The sequence below is a fragment of the Nannospalax galili genome, unplaced genomic scaffold (genome assembly GCF_000622305.1).
Source record: "Nannospalax galili isolate Female #2095 unplaced genomic scaffold, S.galili_v1.0 scaffold1750, whole genome shotgun sequence".
Taxonomy (NCBI): Eukaryota; Metazoa; Chordata; class Mammalia; order Rodentia; family Spalacidae; genus Nannospalax; species Nannospalax galili.
Window position 1 is genome coordinate 1466360 of NW_008329031.1, and position 17916 is coordinate 1484275.

Genomic DNA, 17916 nt, shown 5'->3' on the forward strand with positions numbered 1-17916 from the left:
AGAATGCTCATCATTCTGCAGGTAACTATATGGTTCATCGATACAGACTCACCCTCCCACATCGTGACTTTATTCTTTTGCAATCACATGGCATTTCAACCACTGATTTCTTTATATTCCTTATACAACTTCAGTAAGATAAGATTTTGAGGGAAGGACAAAGTGGAACTGTTAAGGAATACCAAGCAACTGGAAGCCTTCCTGGGACACAGTGTTGCAGGCTTTTCCAGGGCTGAGGAGAGCTGAAGCCCTGGGGCACTTTAGTAGCTGGCCAGCAGCTGCCTCCCTGTGGGGAAGGGCTGGAACCCAGATCCTCTCTCATCTTATCCTGCCATTTTCCCTGCCCTCATGCTGTCTCTCCTAGCAGGAAACGGTCAAGACCTCACAGAGAATCTTTGAAAATCTTTCTTTCATTTTGTCTAGACACAAGAATGATTTTCGATGCCATAAATGCACAAGAAACAGAAGATCTAGGCAGTATTCAATACAGTAACTGCTGTCCACATCTGGGAATTTATATTTCAGCTTCTCAAGAGAGAAGTTAGAAGTTCTTCACATCATGTGTGTCACGTGCTTGACAATCACAGGTTGTAAGTACCCACCCCAGGGCTGTGCAGATGCAGACCACTCAATCCCATGAAGGCTGCTGTACCAACTTGCCACAAGTTAAAATCATGACTAGGGAAGTTCAACTGAGGAACTGTCCTAATTGCTTTAATTGGTAGGGAGGACTCACCCCAAATGTGGGTGGCATCTTCTGGTAGCAACGCACATGAAAAAGGGTCACAGCAGAGGGGAGATTATTCACCGTTTGCCTGGCTGGACTTCCTTCTCTCTGCTGAATTAATTCATGCTGCTGCTGCTGCTGCTCTTTCCTTTGCTGGTATCAGAACCAGCCGTGCCAGACTTCTGCCACTGACCAGTGGCTCTCCAGGAACCCTCCAGGTTTATAGCACTAGACTGGGATTGCTGAGGCACCTAGCCCATGCACTGAGAAATTACCAGGTTCTCAGCCTCTCCAGTGTAAGACAGCTTACACTGTTACTATTTCAGTGTAAGCTTATTTAATAAATCCTTTATATACATAACACATATATATATGTATATATATAATACATTCTCTTGGTTCTATTCCTCTAGAGAACTCTGACTAATACACAGCATCATGATGATATCAGTGGGGGGAGGAGAGAGAAAATAAATACCTTTGTCTGTTGACTCAATAGATGTAGCCTGGGGACTAAATAATGAAAAATAGTAGTTATTATTTTAAAAGGTCACCATTTTTCCAGGGAATATCCTGTTCTCAGTCACTGTATTGTGAAGGGACAAAGAGAGTTGAAATAATAGTATCATCTAATTATGTATACAGTGTGTTTTCTAGAAGCTTCCTTTTTGCTTTTAAAATCTTTTTAATATTATGATGACTCTTACTTTTGACAGTGGTGGGACTGAACCTAGGTCCTTATGTGTGCTAAGAAATCACTTTATCACTGAGTTACAGCCCCAGCCCTGAATTTGTCTTTAAGAATCTCTACCAAAAGAATCTTTCGAAGAAGAAGGAGGAGGAGGAGGAGGAGGAGGAGAAGAGGAAGAAGAAGAAGAAGAAGAAGAAGAAGAAGAAGAAGAAGAAGAAGAAGAAGAAGCAGCCATTTTACCCATCACTCTTTGCTGTCACCTATGAAGCAGGTCATAAAACCTGGGAAGGATTTTTCTGGCTTTCCCCTGAAGTAGGACAAGAGAGCTTCATGGGGGTGGTACACCTCCTTTATCTTGATGAAGGAAATGTTGTCATCTTTAAGGACAAATGGACAGCAGAGGAGACTGAGCAAAGGGGCCAGAGGTGCCCCAGTTCATCGCCACTGGCCCACACACTGCACTGCTATCACTACCCACCTGCGTCAGACCTGCTGTACAAGACTCCACCCAGGCCAATCTGTTTGTTGGGGTCTTCATTTCCTTACAAAGGTTCCCATGCCATATAAAACTTAAGAGAAACCCGACACAGAACTGGGGAAATGGTGGGGTGTGGGTAGAGAGATAGCTCAGTGGTTAAGAGTACCGGATACTCTTGCAGAAGACTCGGGTTTTGATTCCCAGCACCCACAAGGTGGCTAATGACTGACCTTAACTCCAGTTCCAGGGGATCCAGATCTCTTCTGATCTCTGTGGGCATTGCATGACATGGGTGCACCTACCTTCATGTAGGCAATACACGCATACACATTAAAAAATAAAAATAAATAAAAATTTTTAAAAAAGAACTGGGGAAGAGAGTAAGAAGTCCCAACATTAGCCAAGAAACTATTGGCAGCTGATCACTGCTGCAAGAGGGAGAGCTGGTTTTCTTTAAGGGAGTGACACTAGATAGGCTGACCAGGCTCCAGTGGGTGGACTCACACTGAGGGACATATGAGGGTACAAGCTTACTTAGAAGTCTTAACATATATAACAGAATGTATGAAATCTGGTGGGAGGGCTCTGTGGGTATACAGATAGGGGAGGAGGTCTAAATATGATTAAGATGTATGAAATGCACAAAAATTCAATAAAATATATGTTAAAAACATTAAATCTGTATGCATCTCTGTTATTAATCTCTTTTATTATGGTGACCTCAGCCATGAGCTCAGAAATTTCAAATTGTGCATTTATGTATTCAAAAAAGCACTAGAGGAATATTAGGAAAGCCTGCAGACCTTAAAAATATTTACTCATTGTGTGTGTGTGTGTGTACGTGCACATGCATTTGTATGTATGTGCATATGTGTGTGATGTATGTGTGCCTATGGAACCCCATGTGGAAGCCAGAGGAGGATCTAGATGTCCTGCTCTGTCTCTTGAGACAGGATCTTAACCAAGCCTCAGCTCGCCAGACAGCTGGCCAGCCCTAAAGCTCCTTCTGTCTCCTCCTCTCACAGTGTTGGGGTTTACAGGTACATGTCATCATTCTTACTTTTCATGTGAGTGCTCAGGATTTGAACTCAGCCAGAATGCTTAAGCATCAAGTACTGTTATCCACTAAGCCATGTCCTCAGCACCCAAACTTTTGAGAGCAGATCGTACTGCGTTACACTGAAGACTGTTCGCCTCCTATTAGAAAGCAGCATGGCCTGTGTAAACAGCAATAATGTTCGCGTCACTGGCTGTGCTCTGATTCCACATATTTTAATCTCTGAAGGTTGAGCACTGGGCATTTGAGGAGAAGTGCAGAGGCTTGCTCTGGGACAAGTTCTTGCTATTCCCTCAAGGGCGTCATCTCTCCTAGAAACTCATTTCACATCTCATCAGCTGCAGGCATGACTGGGGAAACTGCTACTTCATCTTGCAGAAGTAAGAGTACAGAAAGAGGACTAAGAGAATAAAGGGCTAGATTTTCCCCTAATGAAACAAAGCTCAAACAACCCCCATCTCTGGAGCTTTCTGCTATTCTCCACAGGGCACATGACAGTGATCATCTGGACACATTTCAGGGTATTTTAGGAGTTGGAAGAGAAATATGACAGGTGTGTTTGTTCCAGGTATGCAGTTGCTCACTGAGTGATTGATGCTGTTTCGTCCTTTTGTCTGGCGCTTGGCAGAGTGGTTCCATACAGAGCTCTGCAGAGCCCTAGCAGTAAAAATATTATGACACATTTTGAAAGAGATGCTATCCACCGAACTTTCAAAAGAAGGCCAGTGTTTTTGACCTTCTCAGATGGAACAAAGGGATCAAGGGTTTTCCTCTTCAGATATTAATTGTGAAAAGAAGCTCAAAGATAACTTATTGTGTACAGAGACAAGAAAGGAATGTAAAGAAGAAAGGTTGCTGGACCCTTCAGATTACTTCAGAGACAATTATCTGTGAAGCAACAGGCATTTTGGGGTGTTTCCCAAATAAAAAAGGGGAAAAACTTAAGCCAAAACTTCCATCTGAGCTGAGTCAAGATAAAAGGGAAGCAGTCCACACACATCAAAGGCCTGAATTTGCCTGCCGATCCTCTCAGTTATTGCTGGGTAGATCTTGCCTCTTCCTAGACTATTTTAACTCCAACCTAATTACTGAATTCTGCATTTATCCTCGGGTACAAGTAAACATTATACAACTCCCATTCTGAGACTGAAGGACAGTATCCAATCTAGAGTTCATCAGTTCATGCAAAAATAAAACACAATGAACCCAGAGGACAGTGCTGTAGACACGAGAATAGCTGGGGTCGGGGCAGGGGGAGCACGCAATTCTCATGACTAAGAAACTACCTCATGGGGATGTAGAATCATGTGCTCCCCTCTTTTAAACTGAGGGTGGCCACTGCACCAGGGCCTTCTACCTCCCCCAGGTTGGAACATCAGTGTTGAGGCATTCATTCTCCTGTGGTCCTGCAGTCACCTAAGACTTATTAATGCCACAGTTTTCACAATAGCAAACAAAGCCCCCCACACTAGTATTTTTTTATGATTTTTATCTTTTTTTTTGAGTCAGGGTTTTTCTTTGCAGCTTGGGTCAACCTGGAACTTATTATATACCTGAGCCTGACCTCTAATTCACAGTAATCCCCCTGTCTCTGCTTCTTGAGTGCTGGGATTACAAACTTAACCCACTGTGCCCACCTCCAAAGAGACCTTCCATCTCTTCCTTTTTTTCTTGGATGCTGATAGAAAGAAACTCAAATAATCTTTCCTAATGTTACATTTGCCTCATACTTTAGTGTATGTTTTTCAACACACTTCCATATGACCAGGCTGATGATCCTTTCAGGCCTTGATCCACTCATCTTGAAAGATGAGCTCCCTTCACAGCATCGCTGGCAAGCTGCTCTGTAAGCTAAGGAGTTCTTCCGGTACAGCCAGCCCCAGTCAGCTCAGGGTGCTGGGTTCTCACTGAGCGGAACCTGGCTGCTCTCCTTCAACTTGTGCTCCTCAGTTTGCTCTTCCTGTTTATTTCATTTATTTTTGCATGATCCAAGAGCTAATTCCTCAGGTAGCAGTGAATATTGTTTAAAAAAATAAGCATTTCCAGAAAAAAAAAAACTTTAGCATTTAGAGAATGAAAAGGTCTCTGGCAATTTGTATTTTTTCTTTACTTTGCTTTTTTTTAAAAAAAAAATAAAAGAGTGCTTTAATGAAATAGAAGAAGGCAAAAAGAAACTCTTAAGTGAATTGAAAGAAAAAAAAACAAGTTGCTGAATGACAAAATTCAATGGAGGATATAAAACAAGAATCCAATAGAGTCACAAATGCTAAAAAATTAAATTGAAATCATATAGATGACAAGCTCAGTAGAAATCTCACCAACAGAGCAGACCACCAGAAGACAGAGTATCAGAATTAACAGACAGGATGGCAAACTAAACATTCAGACAACAACAAAGATAAAATGAGCAGAAAATATAAAAACAACTTATGAGGAGACTAAATTTATGAGTCATATGGATAAAAGCAGAAGTAGTGCAGGTTAGAGGCATTAAATAATATTCAATAAAATCATAGCAGAGGGTCAGGCATGGTGGCACACGCCTTTAATCCTAGCATTCAGGAGGCAGAGGCAGGTTGATCTCTGTGACTTCCAGGCCAACCTAGTCTGCATAGGGAGCTCTAGGCCAACCTGGTCTATACAGCAAGTTCCAGGCCAGCTGAGTCTGTCTCAAAACAAAATCATAGAAGAATAATTTCCAAATCTAAGGAAAGAGATGACTGTCCAGACTCAAGAGGCCTTAAGAACATGAATTAGTACACACCCTTCAATGATAATTCTGAATATTAATAAACTAAGTTCTCCAGGGAATCCAAAGCACTCTTCTGACCTCCGCAGCATTGCACCACACAGGTGCACTCACATACATGCAGGCAATACATTCATACACATAAAATAAAAATAATAAATAAAATATTTTTAAAGTAGGTTCTAAGGCCTGGTGTGGTGGTGCATTAAACAAATGAGTTTATTGAAGTCTATCCCTTTGCATTCTTTTATAATCACCTAGAGTTTTCAGCTGTAACTTGTAAACATATACCAGATTCAAGGAGGCTTTGAAAGGACTATGTCATGCATGTGGTTATTTAATCTAACAAGACTGCTGTTCATCCTCAGAGTGTATTGTGGAGATTAAAATCAGGATCCTTTCTTTAGGATGGAATTAGCCCTTCTGCCTCGGTTTGGCAAGTATCACTTGCTTAGAATTTTAATTCCCCAGGCTGGAGAGATGGCTCAGTGGTTAAGAGCACTGACTGTGCTTGCGGAGGACCCAGGTTTGATTCCTAGCACCCACTTGATGGCTAACAACTGTCTATAACTCCAGTTCCAGGGGATTTGGGGCCGTCTTCTGACCTCCTCAGACTTTGCACTGACATGGGTGACACACAGGCAATATACTCATACACATAAAATAAAAATAATAAATAAAATATTAAAAAAGAATTTCAAGTCCCAATCACACCCTTGGCTGCATGGATGATTTGAGCAAGCACATTAAATGCCATTTCGGGACCTCACAGCGGCAGACCCGGATGCAGTTGGAAGAGCGACATGCAACACTGGCAGGCGCCTTTGGGATGACATACCTCGTGATACTTTTTCACCGTTTTCCCTGAACTGCACGTGCAGGACTTCCAGTTGATGGTTCCACAGCCACAGTTTCCTCCACAGCGCTGCACCAGGAGGCAGCGGGGAAAGAAGACCACGTTGGTCAACTTCAGCTCCTCCCTGAGATTGACCGAATGATTCCTGGGAGTACAACTGTAACGCTTGACGTCATCGTTGAGCCTGTCCAGGTCCACTGTGGACAAACACACATGACCTTGTAAGCCGACACAACTGTAAGCAAAGATGTTTAGCATGTGCTTTCTCAAGAAGGTTCTGAGGAGACAGCCCCAATGCAGGGCTTAAACCTGTCCCTGAGATCTTACCGTGGACACATACATTAGAAACCTGATTCCTCCTTTGATTCCATCTGCCCTTCAAAACTAAAAACAGCGAACTACAAGGAAACCATTGGCTGAAACAGTAAATTTGGCTTGAATGTCCTGGCATCTTTGTGTGTGTGTGTGTGTGTGTGTGTGTGTGTGTGTGTGTGCGTTTTGTTACAGAGTTTCAAGTAGAACAGGGTGGCTTTGAACTTGCTATACAGCAGAGGACGACCTTGAACTCCTGATCCTCCTGCCTCCATTTCCAGAGTACAGGCATGTACCACCATGCCTTACCCTGGCACTTTTGTTTTTATTACTGTAAAATAATTAACAAACAAAACGAATGAACCAACCAAATAAACAGTTCTTAGGTTAAAAAAAATGAAACATTTGGCGATTTAAAATAATTGCCTTTATCTTTTTTTTTTTAAAAAAACTAAAGCAAAACAACACAAATGACTTCTTGATTCTAAGTCTCTGAGTCCCAGCCATTACCTGAATATAATTTGAATTATATAGGGGAAATATTAGGACACTTTAACATACGTATCTGTCAGTGAAATATTGACAAATATTATGTTGAAGAAAAATCCTTTGGTTTTCATGTGACTTCCAAAGTCAGCCATAATGCTGTTGGGAAGGGCAGGGCAGAGATGCGAACACAGTGTATGTGTGGGCATCTGGTCGTAGGTAGTACAGCGTATGTGTGTGCATCAGGTCCTAGGTGGCACTGTGTATGTGTGTGCATCTGATCATAGGTAGCACAGTGTGTGTGTGTGTGTGTGTGTGTGTGTGTGTGTGTGTGTGTGTACATCAAGTCCTAGGTGGCACGGTGTCTGTGTGTGCGTCTGGTCCTAGGTGGCAGTAGAGCACAGTGGTGAAGTGCTGGGCTCTGCAGGGAGATTGCAGTTGTAGCATTGTGGCTCTGCCTCCCTTTAGTTGGAAAACTATTCAACAGATCTTCTTCCTCCTCTACAGCATGTAAATGTTTGAAGGTTGAATTGGAGGGACCTGGTATTCACTGAATATTGGATATAATTATCCATCTTAATTAGCTTGATTCCCACCACTTTGTCTCCCCCTTAAAAGCCAATGGTTAAAATACAGAAAGAAAAATGCCAGGTTTTCTTCTCTATTTTTCTCTTTGGGACATTTTGTTCTGTGATTATCAAGTAGCATGCGGAACACAGGGTCTACTATGAATTAAGAGCGTCATACTAAATCTTCATACTAAGTCACTGTGATGTTTAATGTTGTTTACTTGAAAAGATCTGGAATAATCTAGGACACAGGATTTCAGACAGGCTTGTGATGGGTTATTTAGCCTTGGGCATGCCTGTGAGGGATTATCTTGATCTGGTCAATTGATGTGGGAAGACCTGTCTTAACTGGGTTAGCAACATTCCCTGGGCAGGGATTCTGGAGTGCATAAAATGGAGAAAGTGAGCTGGGCACTCGCATTCTGCTTCTTGAGTGTAGAAACGACGAGACAAACTGCCTCCTCAGCTCCTGCTGCTGTGACTTCCTCACAACAAACCCTTCTATTTTTTAAAAAATTGCATTTATTTATTTATATTTTTATTTTATGTGTAAGAGTGTTTTGCATGCATATATGTAAGGGCACTTGTGCATGCAATGCACCACAGTTATGGATGATTGTTAACTGCCATGTGGGTGCTGCGAACCTAACTTGGGACCTCTGCAAGAGCAGCCAGCACGCTTAACTGCTGAGTTGTTTCTCCAGCTCTGAATTCTTCTGTCTTAAAGGTGGTGTTTTTTTTTTTCTTTTAAATCATAGCAACAGAAAAGAAACTAAGATAGTCATAAATATTTACATCATTGTTGCACACATTACATTTTAAAATGTTTTATTTATTACTTTTGTTTTATGCATACAAGTGTACTGCCTGCTTATAGGAGGTACAGCCGTATCATGCAATGCCCAAGGAGGTCAGAAGAGGGTGTCAGATCCCCTGGAACTGGAGTTTACTGACTGTTGTTAGCTGCTATGTGGGTGCTGGAAATCAAACCTGGGTCTTCTGCAAGAGCAGCCAGCACTCTTAACTGCTGAGCCATCTCTCCAGCCCCATACATTACATTTTAGACAGTGTTCTCAAAAATCTACCCAATCACCCATCTAAATTCTGATTTGTGCACACCCACGTAGTGTCGTGCAAGACTACAGTTAGAAGGCTGTCCTTTATCCACACAGCTTGTGCCACCTGGTCCTAGTTCCCTTCTCTGTGCACCAGTCAGGCTACCCCGGGAGGAACTCCACAGATGGTAGGCAGGCAATGCCATCCTCCCCGGCATTCTAGACCCTCTAAATGCCTTAGTCTTAACCCAAAACTGCTTCAAGAGCAGTAAAGAGTGATCTCTAGAGCAGAGGTCAAAAGTAAAGGATGACAGTAAAATGCAGATAAGGAAAAGAAGGTACATACATGGGTAGAGTACATTAACTCCACACACTCAGCAAATTTCACCTAGAGCAAGACAGAGACTAGCCACATGGCCAGGAGGCCCTCAAATGGGAGTTAAATGGCAGCTGGATCGATGGCCTGTTCCGAGTGCCTTTTCAGAGAGGCAGCTGTGCTTTGATTCTCAAGGGCAGTGATTTATCCCTCATATGCTGAGCCCAGGACACTGTGGGGACTCGACAACTGCTAAATAATCACTGTGCATAATTTATTGCTGTTTTTCCTTCCTTTGTAAAGACATGTCATAAGTTTAGCTATAATCAATCCAGATTTAAATTGAATGAACTCTGTCTTGGGAAAGGAACCATTTTATTGCTGCTAAAGCCCTGCAAATAACTGCAAGCGAAGCAGGAAGGATTACATAAATGGATTAAGAAGTGCAGCAATCATCCATAACAAGTGTCACCTTGCGATAAATACTGATGCTGGCCTGTGCATTACTGCGCTGGTGGATCAGGCTGATGGCGAGAACCGAAGCTGCTGCCAGTGATAATGGCGATGCATTTGTCTAACACAGAGGAGTAAATTAGAGCTGCAATTAGCCTGGGGGATCATGATGCATGCAAAAGCAGACAGAGATGGGCAGGAAATACCAGACCAAGCTCCTTCACGGCTAGGCACTTGACACATGTGACTATGCTCTGTTGCTTCCCAAACTTTTGAGGAGAATAATCAAGGAGAAGAGTTCAACGGTAAAGCTGGACTTAATGACTTAGTTTCTTATGAAGCTTCTTGTTAGAAACAAGCAGAAAGGGGTGGTAGAAACCACTGGTGAAGGGAAGAAAACCAATATCCCTAGGCCTGTATCAGGCCTTCTAATAGGATACCGAACTGAGGTTAGGGTAATGAATTATATCTTTGTATGCAGGGTAGCCAAACCAAGTTGTAGCATGCCTTCTCCATGGGAGTTTATAGCTAAACCATCAGGTGCCTTCAGCAAACTAGACAAAACACAGAAAACTTGCTCTCCATTGGAAGCCTGCTCTTCACATTGTAGGACTGCTTTACAGACAAGCACATGAGCACTGGTCACTGCCATTCTTTATAGGAGGAGATGGACGAGGCTGTGCATTTTATGCATCTAGTCACTGATGTGACCACTGTGACTGCTGTAGCACCCAGCTGCCCTACCAGGGCACTGAAACCACTGAGGCACTCAATTTAGGGCAAGAGCTAAAAGGTTCTTCCAACTAGATGCAAATAACTTCAAAGCTGATTGTAGACGTTTTGCAGGGGATATTGAATTTCCAGTCACAGAAGACTGATTTCACAGAGCACAGAGTGGAAAGCAATTAAGGTGTCGAGTGCTCTGGATGGAAGAAGGACTCTGTTGTGAGCCTTCTGGGAGTGAGGCAGGCCACACGTCACAAACCTAGGGAGGAAGGCCACCCTTTCCTCCTCTACTTCCAACTGTGTGGCTGAATAGCACCCAGCAGAAAGGGTTTCCCAAGTTTAATTCAAAGGCTCATTCATTTCATCTAATTCCCTTTATTTCACACAGTGGACATGGTAGTATAACGCCACTTTTGCTTTCCTTTCCAATTTGAGTCTGGATTTTTTTTCATGGCTTTTTGACAACAGTTAAGGTTTGGGGGCTTTGCACTCTCCAAGGCTTCTTCAGAACACAGTGATCCAAGGTAGAATGTTGCATAGTGGGTTGGGAAGCATTCTACTTCTGCAGCCCCAGCCTCAAAGTACTTGGTATAGATTACTTGGGGTGTGGTAATAATTCTGTCTGTGAACCAGAATGGAGACATGAGTGTACACTTGTGTCTAGTTTCTAATAGATGAGGGCTTAGGTGTGGGTAGAAGACTCAAACGCGTCTTCTTCAGCACTAGTACAAGGAACTGTGAAAAGTTCATCTCATATCTGATTGTATGAAACCTTCCTAAATGCTGTGAGCTACATACAGGCATCACCCTCCTTTTACATTTAAGGAAATGATCCTTTGAAAAATTAAGAAACCCAAACTTGTCTTCAGCTCTTTTCTACTGACCTGAGGTTCTTGGAAGCAATTTAATTATCTTTATCTCTCCTCTCCTACTCCATGGCTCAGAATGGAAGGAGGAAATACAACTCATTTAAGATGCTTTTCTAAAATTGCTTGATGACTGCAATTAGAATCAGGGTAGAGCCAAAGAAAATACAATATGATGCTTGGGCCAGGTTTCTTTGTAAGGAATCTGTGTTCAGTAACTACTACATGAATGGATGGCTCAAACAAACTGCTAATATTCTTTTCAATATAATATTTCAGATCATACACAGAGGGAGAAATCATTCTAACCATCTTTTGGAGAGCATACAGATTATCATCTCCTATGCTGAGGGGCTCTTCTCTTGAACCTAACCTAGGGTGCGGTGTAAGCAACAATGTAAGGTCAGAGCTGAGGAATTAGGATGGTAGGACCAGCTGTACTATGCAGGAAGCATGCTGCATGCTGATGACTGGCATCAGACCAAGGTTTCAGGAAGGCTGCATCTCAGATGCGCATCTGAAGGTGCTAAAGATCACAGCCCTTGCCAAATAGTGACTCTCACCACAATCTGTCATGAGATGTGCCAAATGCTTCACACTGAGGTTGCAATCATAGATTTATAGCACTTGGGGTGAGGGTGGGGGTGAGAAATGAATGAATAATTGTGTTTTTATAACAAGCAACCAGGAGCTCTCAGCTGCTTTCAGGGTTCATAAATTCCCTAAGATGAGTCTGTTCACTTCATGGGCTTTACAGTCTTGCTGTGATTTTCAGATTCCCTCTTCTATAAATCACTCTGTAATTATGAAATTCAATTTCACAGTTCAATCTCAAATTAGAAAAAAACTCCACAATTATTTGATAACTTTTTGTTGATTTGTAGATTTTTAAGATTTATTTACATTTTACATGTATGATTGCTTTGCCTTTATGTATAAATGTGCACTATTTACATGCAGTGCCTGAGGAGGTCAGAAGGGGGCTCTGGATCTCCTGTAACTGTAGTAAACAGTTGTGAATTTCCATGTGAGTGTTAGACACAAAGCCCAGGTCCTCTGCAAGAGTACCCAGTGTGCTTCACTGCTGAGCCATCTCCTCAATCCCTATTTCATAATGTTTAAGAAGATACTATTTGAGCTTTTAAACTTAAAATACATTAAACTTCATTATCTATTTTCTGGCTAAATGTCCTAAAAAAATCATTTGTTGATTTGTGTGTGTATGTGTGTGTGTGTGTGTGTGTGTGTGTGTGACAATCTTATTTATCTATATACCCACTTCCCAGATGGCACCCTGCCATAGCCTCCCCCGCCACAACTAGAGCCCTTGTACTCTGTCATCCCTGCTACTGTCCGCTGTGTTGTCGGCACCTCCAGCCATTCCCCACTACTTGTCCAATCTAGTCAGCCTATCTAGAGGTGTTTCTTTTAGGAAGATCAGAACCTAAAAATTTTATAGCCACTTTTGAAAGAGATGTATCTTTGCTCTGGAAACTGTTATTGAGTATGTTAAAGCTGTAACAAAATGCTTCTTCTAAAAAATATTAAAAATATATTAAATAAGAGACTCATTTACCACTTGTATTTATAAAAGTTAGCCTAAGTCATAGTGCAATGTGGTCAGATAATTGTTGATTTTGATTTTCAAGATTTAGCACATTCCTTTTTTTTTTTGAGACAGCGTCTTCCTGTAGCCCCAGCTTACCTAGAACTTGCTATATAGACCAGGTTGGCTCAACTCACAGAGATCTGCCTGCTTCTACCTCCTGAGTATTGGGACAAGTGCCTGGCAAGGACTAGCACATTCCGAAGCAATGTGGTGATGGGAATTTCCTGAGCACCTACTGTGTGTAGCACTGTGTGAAATGCTTGTAGCACTCATACTGGTTTCTAAACAACCTTCATCTCACATATTATAGCCCCATTTCATAGTCATGGAGACTCTGATATAGAGGAGTTAAGTAACTAAAGCCAATAGGAACTCAACCAATATATTCTAGGAAATAACTGGATGACTGATTGTTTAAGAGGTGCTGAATTAGATGTGAAGAGAGTTGACACCATTATAAAGCAATTTTCTGACCTTGGGAACCTCCCCTCAATGAATGTAATACATCTATGAAGTGAAAAATAAGAAAACAAGTTAGGAGATTATTAAGAATCAGGAAGATCTTCAAATGTCCCCCTTTCTCACCTTGAAAACCACAAGTATCTGAGCTTTAAACACCAAAGAGTAGCGAGCAAAGCCAGGTTTATGATATGGCTCTCCACTTTGATACTGTGAGAGACCCTTTCTGAATTTATTTCGTGTGTGTGTGTGTGTGTGTGTGTGTGTGTGTCTGTGTGTGAAAATGGGAATAATGGGGAAGTCCTGGCCATGTATTTATTTAGCTTGAATGAGCTTAGATGTTTTGAAGCCCAGGTCCAAAGCCCACATCAGTGCTGCAGACAAGAACGGTCTGGCTGAGAACAGAAGTGCCTACCATCAGATGAAGCTAGGATTCTCTAGCTGGTGATCACTAAGAAAAGGAAGGTCACAGCCACCTTGATCTAAATAGCAGAAGGGCAATGAGTATGCATGCTCAGTTTGATATCATGGGACTTAGCACTGTCCTCCTAAGCAAAGACACTCAGTAAATCAGATCTCTTAGCATCAACAAGTCCTGTAAAATGTATACTCTTAAACGTGGTCATTCTCCTTAACCTTAGTGTACCACAGAGCCATAGGAGGCTGTACTGTTTCCGAATACTGCAGAAAAAAATAGGCATGCAATACATAACACACAGGCTCACTTCGAATAATAGAAAAAGGCATAGAAGGAGAATGCACACTGGCTCACTTGGACTCACCCTGAAAGGGACGTGCGATTTTCAACTGTCAAATGGATTTTCACTATTAATTTATACTTGAAAAATAGTCCTAGATGGGGGGAAAACTTAGATGAGAGTGGGGCTAGGAGAGCCACAAAGGACAATCCTATTTACGGCAAGAGGTGGCACTGAGACTTGAAAAGGAAAGCAATGGAAAGTGTCCCTTTGCTGAGATTTTCTTGAGTTGTGTGTTCTAGAAGGCACATGCTTTCTGATAAGCAACAATATGACTGTCTTGAATGCTTGCTGGAAAACTGAGTTAGTGAGCAAACTAGACACTTACAAACCCCATGGCTGACATTTTAACAAGAAAAATAATGCTTAGGAGATAGAATATCCAGTGAGCAAAATGGGGCCAGAAAGTTTATGGGTAGATATTATCCAGGAAAGTTTAGTACTTGGCAATTCTTTTGTAAACTTTTAATAAGTATGCTGATTACATAGACACTAAAATGTGACATTGTTTGGAGATTATGTGTGAGGCTCTCCAGATTATTGGAGATGATCTCAGACCCTTATAAGGAAGGGAACAGAGTTCAGAGAATCAGAGAAATATCTTGGTGCTACACAGAGCTTTGCAAGCAAGCAATTCAAGTACAAGTACTAAGTATCATTTGAAGATGCCTCACTAGATGTCAGATGTCCTGTTACCATTTCATCCTAACACAGCTTTGCAAAGTGTAGATACAGTTATAGCCATCTCACAAAATGTACAAAACAGATGACCAGAGTCTGTAACTTCTCCAAAGCTGTTTCAGTATTTGATTTTGAATTTTATCACAGGCTCACATTGCTCAAAAGCCCATGTTTTTTCTTCATTGTATTCTTTTTCTTTTGTTTTATTTCTAGCAAATTTAGGGTAAACAATTTTAATATTGTGCAAACTTTTATTTGGTGTATACCATGTGGTTAGGATAACCCAATGATATTAATCTTCTTTTAATAAGAGATTCAAGTACATGCCAAGGTGAATGGAAGCAATGTCATGGGGACCCATCTCAAGACGAAGAGCCACAGGCACTCAATGGATGCTGACAATCAGTTTTCTCCAGGGATTAGCTTCCTGAGAGGTTATGTAATCCCAAATGGATAGCTCTAAACATAGGTACATATGAGTACCACTTAATGGACTCAGTGCATTATATATTTACATATATGTATATATGTATGATATATGCATATGTAAAAATAATAACCAAAGAAGAGGACAAGAAATGGAGAGTTAGTGTGGGGACATAGGAGGAGTTGGTGGGGGACTAGAGCAGATGAGAATAATACAAAGACAATGCTCACATATAAAATTCTCAAAAATTAAATGAGATCATATTTACATAGTAAAATAATAATAATAATAAATTAAAAATTAGAAAAGTAAATCCATTGTGATTTTATGTCTCCAGTACATCTGAGTGTTTAATTACAGGAAACTAATTCTTAAGACTGATTTCCTAAGGCATTACTGGTGTCAGTTAAGAGCTTTTTGAAAAATTTCACCCCAGTATTAAATATAGATAGGCAAACTTATACCTTAATACATTTGGAAACTTCTTGGCATTGCACATTTATTGCATCCATCCCTCAGTTCTTATGCCAATTATTTACCTTATTTTCAAATTAGAATGAAGTGTCTTAGCTCTTAGAGAAAAGCATCATAAAGATATGAACAGACTTGGCATAGATCCTCAGAAACGGGTTAGGAACTGTCTCAGAGTTACAACATCTAACCATTTAGAGTCTGTAAAAGTCACATATTTCATACCTTGTTGTTCATAATGAAATGAATACCAGCATAGTTACTGCACTTAATATTAAAATACTGTACTCTGGTATGTGCATACAAAGTTGGTCAATTATTTGGGAAGAAAATATTTTTATTAATAATTCAAAACTACTCATTTGGAATGGCCCAACAATTTTGTTTATACTTTATATTTCTCCCTCTGTCTCCCTCCTTCTCTCTTTCTATGTCCCCCTCTCTCTCTCTCCCTCTGTCCCTTTCTCTGTCTCTCTTTCCCTCCCTCTCTCTTTCCCTCCCTCCCTTTCTCTCTCCCTCTCTCCCCCCCCCCCTCTCTCTCCCTATATATTTATACATGAATTTTGGAGACTGTCACCTGTCATTTTCATTGTCTCTCTCTCTCTCTCTCTCTCTCGTGTGTGGTGCAGGACATGGAGCTCAGATCCTTGCACATTCTAGGCAAGAATCCTTGCCACTGAGCGATGTCTGCAGCATTTGTTTACAGTTTCATCACAGCACTTCAGCTGTGAAAATGGGCTTTCCCCTTTGCCACCCTGGCTGGCTTGTTTCTATGGCAAACATGCTGTCAATCTGTAAAGTCAAGTTCTGCAAAGAGCAAACAGAACAGATCTCATTTGCGTTATCAGTCTCTGCTAACTCACCTCTTAGTTATTGTTTGGGCTGATTATTTCTCAATTCAGAAACGTTAAATTTTATTCTATGAGCTTAAAGAAATACACAGTGCCCCTAAGTTCGTAGGTGTACCATTTAAATGAGCCACAGTTTAGCTTCAGTTAAGCTACAGTGGTCATGCAATGAGTTAGGCGCTAATTACGCAGCTGCTGGCAAGAACATCCATATAATTTTTCCTAATTTTGTGCAAATTTGCTCTACTGATTTGCATATCCATTAGAAAAAGTAAGTGAAACTTGAACTTAAAGAAGCTTCTTTTTTTTTTTTTTCCTCTTTAACTTTTGAACATCTTTGATGTTGAAAGTATGAGGTTGAAGATACTGGCAAAAAAAATTGGGCTTGAGAGCTGCGGTTATCTACAGATTTCAATTAGACATGCTACCCTTATCTCTATTACCCCCCTGGGAAACACAAAAGTTGGATCTATTAACTTGTTATATTCTCTTCAGTCCAGGAGCTTTTACAGCTGAGTTTGGGCTTGTCTACTACTTGTGAATTTAAAAGAGTAGACCGTCCCTATGGAGCTTCTGGCTGGAGTGCTATTCTCTGTCTTCTCCCTCTCTTCACCCCAAACTCTCTCTGTTCACTTCTCACACTCAACTCTCTTCTTGATAAGCATAACCAGTGCTCACCTGTTTTCCCTTCCACTAAACAAAACATATAATATTGGCTTTCTAAATATTGACTGCTTTTGGGCCAGACATTGGTGGTTCACACCTGGGATCCCAGACTCAGCACTTGGGAATTGGGGAGGCTGGTATAGGAAGAGTGTTATTAGTTTCAGCCCTGCCAGGGATACAAAGTGAGATCTTATTTTACATATAAACACACACACACACACACACACACACACACAGATATTCTGATTCATTATGTAAGACCCACACCTCAATGCTTGTGTTTGAGAGAGAGAGAGAGAAGAGAGACAGAGACAGAGAGAGACCACACACACACACACACACACACACACACCCACGCACACACAGCTGATTTACTAAGTAAGAGCCACACCTCAATGCTTGGGTTTTTATTTTCCCTTAGAATTTCTAAAATGTCTATAAAGTCATCAGGTAGATTTCAATGGTGATGTTTATCATCTCTACTAATTAACATGATGTAAATTTTCATGCTTTCTCCTCAAATATAATACATTTTTTAAATTTTGTTGATTGTGTGTGTGTATCATAAAGAACATCCCAAACCATCTTATTCGACTATACACCCACTTCCCAGATGGCACCCTCCCATAGCCTCCCTCCCCCACTAGAGCCCTTAT

The 17916-nt window shown here is 41.2% G+C and overlaps 1 protein-coding gene across 1 annotated transcript in view; it reads right to left on the bottom strand.

The window, feature by feature from the left end:
• Pdgfd (platelet derived growth factor D) overlaps window positions 1-17916 on the bottom strand; it is a 100639-nt gene that overhangs the window by 7974 nt on the left and 74749 nt on the right. Inside the window, exon 6 of the mRNA XM_008830116.3 lies at window positions 6541-6755. Coding sequence (XP_008828338.1) covers window positions 6541-6755 — 215 coding nt within the window. The remainder of the gene's footprint in view (window positions 1-6540; window positions 6756-17916) is intronic.